A 7,383-nucleotide genomic window follows, 5' to 3' on the forward strand; every position below is an offset into this window, starting at 1 on the left:
GGATCCGAACTCAGGACCTTCAGAAGAGCAGTCAGTGCTCTTACCCGCTGAGCCATCTCACTAGCCCCCGTCAAAAATTCTTACTTCTATCTTACTTTGCAAGTATTTTAGGCTAACACTGCCTTTGCAGGCCAATTCTTTCAGATTGTAGATGGAATTCAAGGTTATAATAAGCTCTGTCCTATGTTTATTACCCTGATATATTTTACTCAAAATAGTTAATATCACTTGTCATTATTTACTTATTATTGATCACATCTCAAATATATATAAACTCATGAGAAAGTGACCTACCCTATCCTCACTGGTATTCATCTCTTCCCTTGCGATGACCCTCTAAGATACCTAGCTACTAACTCTATAGTTTTGCATGTGCTATTCCTTCATCTCAATTTGAAACAGGGTTTTGAACAGTTTTCCATTCATTCTTGTTTACTTAAGTATTTCTCATCTCTAAAGACTTAGCCTTCCAGGCTGGTCATATCCTACAGTATTTCAGTCAGGATTTCCACAGTTCAAATTAATGCTTTCCTTGAAGTCTTTCAATATTATTTGTGTGTGTGTGATTTCAAATTGTCCAAGATATTTTAGTGCTTTATTTTTTTTTTTGTATAGGGTTTTATTTTCTACAGCCCTTCTACATGAAGAGGTGGGATAAGTTGTACCTGTGCGTTCTAACCCTCCCCACAGCTAAGTTTAAGCCATGCAATGTTCAGTATATACCTACAGAGAGGCTTTAATAAAATTAAAAACAGAAAGATAAAATGTATTTGTGTCCATTGATTTTTTTTTTTGTATTTCTCATTTGTTTCTAAAGCCTTCCTTGTGCAAACTCTATGCCACTCAAATATTCAATGAAACTTCCCAGATTCACATATTTGGTGACACCAACTTCCTTATGTCCTGTTATCTAACATTTTCTTGCATATTTATATAATTGTACATGTTTTCATTTCCTTCCTGTTTTTAATATTGTTCTGGTATATAATTACCCAGCAATCCTGCCGTGGCTGACTCTGAATACACAAGCCCACAGTCTTCTCTAGATTGGAATGTTGGTGATGGCACGTTGAGAAATCTAGCAGCTGCACATCTATCTTCTTTATTCTGCTGGTTCCAAGCTTCTTGCTACCTAAAGGCATACGTAAAGGATGATGCTGAGATGCAAAGCACTGTATCTCAGACTTTGTTTGTTTTTTGTTTTTTTGTTTGTTTGTTTGTTTTCGAGACAGGGTTTCTCTGTGTAGCCCTGGCCATCCTGGAACTCACTCTGTAGACCAGGCTGGCCTCGAACTCAGAAATCTGCCTGCCTCTGCCTCCCAAGTGCTGGGATTAAAGGCGTGTGCCACCACCGCCCGGCATCAGACTTTGGTTTGTCACCACTCTCAATTCAATCACATAATCTTCCCAGGCAGTCATCTTTCCCTTTCTTCCCTTTCTTTCCTTTCCTCCTTCCTTTCTCTTCTCTCTTTGCATATCTCCTTACCTTGTACTTTCTGAACCACTCACACCTTCTGTTGTGATGTTTAGTCTTTTGTTTTGGTTTGGTTTGGTTTTTCAAGACAGGGTTTCTCTATGTATAGCCCTGGCTGTCCTTGAACTTGCTCTGTACACCAAGCTGGCCTCAAACTTACATAACTTCACCTGCCTCTGCCTCCTGAGTGTTGGAACTAAAGGCATGTGTCACCAATACCCAGCGTGATGGTTAGTCTTGATTATAAACTTGATCGAATTAAGAAACACCTTGGGGTACACCTAAGTAAAGCCCATCTCTAGACACTTCTTATAGCATTTCCAAACATTTAGCTCATAACCAGTCTGAACAAAACAATGAATTAATCATTTAATGGATATAATATGATATCAGTATTAATATAGTTAAAAGTATAAAGTATACCCTAGTTGAAGAAGTAGTTAACTGGGAACACACTCTTGGGCCAATATCTTACTCTTGCTTTTTCCTGTACTCCTCCCTTCTGTCTACTTCCTGACCACCAAGAAGTGAAAAGCAGCCTCTACTACACGCTTCAGTTGCAATTGTGTTCTCCCCAGTATGCAGGGACAAGCATCCAAATATGGAACTTTCTGAAACCATGAGCCAAAATAAATCTATCCTGTCTCAAATCATCTCTGTTAGATCTTTCATCATAGCAACAAGAAATAGTTAAAAATACCTGGATATAGAAAGAGTTCTGTAACAAGAGTTGAGATTTAAATTCAGGCATAGCCCATTCCTTTCTTATGCTTCAGTTTATCTTCTAATGGATTGATGGACATCAGTAATGACCCCTACTATTTTTTCCCTCTTTAGAGACTTAATTTCTTTAGAAAACAAGTCATATTTCTAGAACCAATATCAGAAAATAGTATACCTTGACTCCTTTTACTTACTCTGGTATACATACACATAACAGCTTTCGTATTTGCACTTAGAACAGCTCTTCAAGGATATATTAGCAGATTGAGCTAGTGGTATTTCATCCCCATAGATAGGCTCTTCAAAAATGATCAAGCCAATGTCCGCTTTCATTGGATTGTTTACATCTTTGAAATTAAACTTGGGGTGGAGGCAGATTCTTTGGCCATGTGGAATGCTTTCTGGGTCATTTACTCCTGAAATGTCCAGGTATAATGGTTTCCTAGGGTAAGAAAAGGATGTGCAACAATCTAATTGGTGATAATAAAGGATCATCCATATAATATCTTATAAAAGGCATTGTTTGGCAGCATAGGTCAAATTCAAAGTAATAAAATAACCCAGTTCTTCATTTATTTGACATCATAACCTTACCTTTAATTCCAGGACACACGGTGCCTATACAAGGCTTTCTATTGGCCTTTGGATCCTTTATAGTTCTACTGCTCCACCACCAACTATTTGATTCTCAAAAACTTGCTTTTTATACCTGGAACTTAATGAATTCCATAAATTGAGAAGAGAAGGTCAGCCTATACAAACTCAATTTCAGATGTAGCATTCTCCAAATTGAAAAATAAGCCCAGATTCTCTACCTTGGATCCCCAGTGGCCACAACAGTCTGGGACTCAGGTAGGTACTCTCCACTCTCCTTTTGGTCCTCCACAACAATCTCTCCAGTCTTATCCTCAACCCTGTAACAGACTGTTTTGATGTGCCTCTCTTCTCACCATACCTTCAATTCCTGAGGACTTCACAGAACTTGCTTTGAACTCAGCCTTCTGTTAGCCAAAGATACATAGAAAGAAGTTTTACTAGGGTCCCTCTGTGGACACTCTGACATTCCTGTCCTCTCTTAGGATCTCTCCATTCTTATTCTGAGCCTGGTAACAACTTACTTACTAATGTCTCTTCTCTCTCCTCAACTTTATTGACTGGAGACTCCAGCTCCTAGTTCAGACCCAAAGTCCCCCTAGTCCATTCACCCCTGTTTCTCCAGATTATTCTTTGTCCTACTGCAACTTACTTGCAAAATCCCATCTTCTCACTGCACATGCAATTCCCAGGAACCCTGCCTCTCAGTTTAAACATGATACTTTTAGCTCTTTCCTGAAGCCCCTTTAAGCATTTCCTCTTGCCCACCTCTACTCCTTTTTACCATCAAGAAGGACTCTCTGTCATGAAACCCACAGCCACCACACTTTTCTTAATTCTAAGATTAAGAAAGGACAAGAGAGCCGGGCGGTGGTGGCGCACGCCTTTAATCCCAGCACTTGGGAGGCAGAGGCAGGCGGATTTCTGAGTTCGAGGCCAGCCTGGTCTACAGAGTGAGTTCCAGGACAGGGTTATACAGAGAAACCCTGTCTTGAAAAAAACAAACAAAACAAACAAAAAACAGAGAAAATATTTTGAACAAAAATCATAGAAAAAAAATTCCGCTAAGTTAAAGAAGGAAGGAGATATGTATCAAGGGTGGCAGAGAGAAGAGAGGCTATATCTATGCTCAGTGTTCTGACCTGTGAACATCTGAATGCTTAGTAGTCTAACGTTTCCTGGAAAAAGTGAGCCAGAGATGACCACCAGTCCAGTACCATGCAGTCCTAGATGGTCTCCTAGGGCAGGGAGCAAGCTAGAGGCTAACAGAACCCTACCTGGGACTCCAGGCCACAGACAAAAGTAAGCCTGAGACAGACAATCATCACATGGGGCCACTTGGGTGGGTATGGGTGATGAATAAACCTGAGATGACCACCAGACCAATGCCATGGGGCCTACACAGGCACCTAACCTGAGATGGCCATCAGTTGGTGCCACATAGGACTTTGGGGCAGACCATGCTGGAGATGAACTCTGCCCAGCACCATAATGCACAAGTGGGGTATAGTACTTCATAGACCATTCCTGAGGCAACCCCAGATGTTCGGAGACCCCAGGAGCCACTAAGAGAAGCAAGTGGTGGAGAAATGAAAGAGAAAGAGAAACAAAAGTATGTGAGCACAACAAAGAGAGACAAAATGGGATACTGCAGGGTAGTGAGGAACTGCCCGACATGAGTAGCCAGTGATGCCACCTGAAACCATAGTAGGGGTCCTGGCCTATGTTGCCCCTGGGGGTCATGTGTGGGCCCTTGACTCTGCAGCAGCAGGGGTCTGTTACCACCAAAGGCCAGGTGGGTGTCCCTGGTCTGTGCCACCTTCTGTGGATATGTTGATATCTGAGAGCTGCATAGAACTAGCCTCACCCCTCATCTGGACTTTGTAAAAGATCTAGTCCTGGGGGCATGAGAGTAGGAGAGCTGACCCACCCCTAGCCAGCTGCAGTACTCAGGAAACTAGGCCTTGCCACTTTTCTGCAGTTCAGTGACACAAGCACCCCATGCCACCTATTGAAGATGCCACCATCAGAGCAGGAGAGCTGGCCCTGACCTTCACCTACTGTAGCACTTGAGAGAACAGGCCCTTCACAGTACAGTAGAGCTGGCCTTGTATGTAAAGGTTGTAGGTAAGCCATCCCCTAAGCATGTAAGCAGCAGAAAGCTGGCCCTGCCCCTCCCCTGCTGCTGCATTCTGGAGAATAGGCCCTGTACTTCACCTGGGTACCACAGTAGAGCTGACCTTGCTAATGAGGGCATGAATGAGGTAGCTCCAAAGGTCTGAGGATGGAACAGCTGCCCAGCAGCATGGGTAAGGGAGAGATACCCTCTCCTATCTTCACCCTTTGTCACCTACAACAGGTGGCAGATCTGGCCCTGGGGTCATGAGAGCAGGAGAGCTGATTCTGCCCCTCACCTGCTACAGCACTCAAGAGAACAGGCTCTGCATCTTGCCTGGTCAACACAGTGGAGCTGGCCCTGGATATGGGGGTTGCAGGTGAGCTGGCCCTAAAGGTGTGAGGTCAGGAGAGCTGTCCCTGCAACTTGTCTGCTGTTCGGTAGTGCAGAATGTCCTTTGACACCTATGGCAGGTGGGAAAACTGGCCCCCAGACATGAGAGTGGGTGAATTGGCCATGCATCTCACCTGAGGCAACACTCCAAGAGCAGGCCCTGCATCTTGCCTGTGCAACAGGGTAGAGCTGGCCCAGGTTGCTGAATGAGAATGGAAACAGAACATGCCCAAACCTGGACCCAATGAAGGCAGTAGTAAAAGGCAAGTTCAGAGAACTAAATGACTACATAAAAAAAATTAGAGATCTCATATTAGCAAATTAATCATATACCTAAAAGTGCTAAAAGAAAGTATCATATCCAAAAGGTATAGACTAAATAAATAAATAAATAAATAACCAAATACAGGGCTGAAATCAATCAATCAGAAAAGAATAATGCAAAGAACCAATGAAATGTGGAGCTTGTTCTTTCAGAAAATCATTAAGATTGATAAACTCTTAGACAAATTAATAAAAAGCAGGAGAGAAGAGATATAAATTTGTTAAACTAGAGACAAAAAGGAAGTGAGGAAATACAGGGAATCATGAACACACACATGACTCCACCAGACTGGGAAACCTGAAAAAAAATGGATAAATTTCTTTATATATACAACCTAACAAAGCTAGAGTAAGATCAAAAAATCAATTTAACGAGATCCAAAACCCCAGTGAAGTAGAAGCAGTAATTGAAAGTCTCCCAACCAAAAAAACCACGGGGTCAGAAGTATTAATGTTAATTCTACTCAAATTACTCTGCAATATAGAAACATAAGGAACATTGCCTAATTCTTTTTATGAGAGCACAACTACCCTGATACCAAACCACATAAAGACTCAACCGAGAAAGAGAAATTCAGACCAATTTCCCTTATGAATATATACAAAAATATTCAATAAAATACTTGCAAACAGAATTTTAAAAAGAAAATCAAAAGATCTACCATGACTAAGTCAGCTTCATCCAAGACATCTAGAAATGGCTTAACATGCATAAATTGATAAATGTAATCTACTACATAAACAGGCTGAAACACAAAAACAACATGATCATTTCATTAAAAGCAGAAAAGGCCTTTGATAAAATTCAACACTCCTTCATGATAAAAATTCTGGAGAAACTAAGGTTAAAAAAGGATACATCCATAAACATAATAAAGGCAATTTACAGCAAGCCAATAGCCAACACCAACTTAAATGGAGAGAAACTCAAAGCATTCCCACTGAAATCAGAAACATGACAAGGCTGTCCACTCTCTCTATATCTATTTAATACACTACTTGAAATCTTAGCTAGAGAAAGATCCTGAAGGAGATCAAGAGGATACAAATTGGAAAGGATGAAGTCAAAGTATCTTTACTTGCAGATGATACTATTTTACATATAAAAGACCCCCAAACTCTACGAAGAAACTTCTACAGTGTTGATAAACACTTTCAGCAAAGTGTCAGGATACAAAACTAACAATAAAAATCAGTAGCACTCCTATATAGACATAACAGATTGAGAAAGAAACCAGGGAAACAATGCCTTTTACAGTAATCTCAAAAGAAAAATAACTTGAGATAATTCTAACCAAGAAAGTGAAAGACTTGTATAGTAAAAGTGTTAAGATACTGAAGAAACAAATTAGAGAAGATATCAGAAGATCGAAAGATTTCTCATGCTCATGGATAGGTACAGTGAAAAATGGCCATCTTATCAAATGCAATGTACAGATTCAATATAATTTCTATCAAAACTCCAACACAATTCTTCACAGATCTTGTGAGAACAATTCTCAGCTTCATTTGTAAACACACACACAAACAAGATAGCTAAAACAGTCCTGGATAATAAAGAAATGCTAGAGAGGTCACTATTCCTGTCCTCAAATTGTACTATAGAGCTACAGTGATAAAAAAAAAATAGCATGGTATTGGCATGAAAATAGACATGTTGATCAATTGAATTGAAGACACAGACATAAATCCACATACCTATCAACACCTAAATTTTGATAAAGAAGCCATGAATAAAGAAGCCTAGATAAAGAAAGAA

General features: G+C 40.5%; 1 protein-coding gene and 1 pseudogene across 1 annotated transcript in view; one reads left to right on the forward strand and one right to left on the reverse strand.

The window, feature by feature from the left end:
• LOC116087358 overlaps positions 1-7,383 on the reverse strand; it is a 59,435-nt gene that overhangs the window by 3,356 nt on the left and 48,696 nt on the right. Inside the window, exons 5-6 of the mRNA XM_031366054.1 lie at positions 2,392-2,639; positions 993-1,132 (exon numbers count right to left, since the gene is read on the reverse strand). Of these exons, the coding sequence (XP_031221914.1) occupies positions 993-1,132; positions 2,392-2,639 (388 nt within the window). The remainder of the gene's footprint in view (positions 1-992; positions 1,133-2,391; positions 2,640-7,383) is intronic.
• Positions 3,878-3,967, forward strand: LOC116096277 (annotated as a pseudogene).

This window comes from Mastomys coucha, chromosome X, assembly GCF_008632895.1.
Source record: "Mastomys coucha isolate ucsf_1 chromosome X, UCSF_Mcou_1, whole genome shotgun sequence".
In the NCBI taxonomy this organism is placed as follows: domain Eukaryota; kingdom Metazoa; phylum Chordata; class Mammalia; order Rodentia; family Muridae; genus Mastomys; species Mastomys coucha.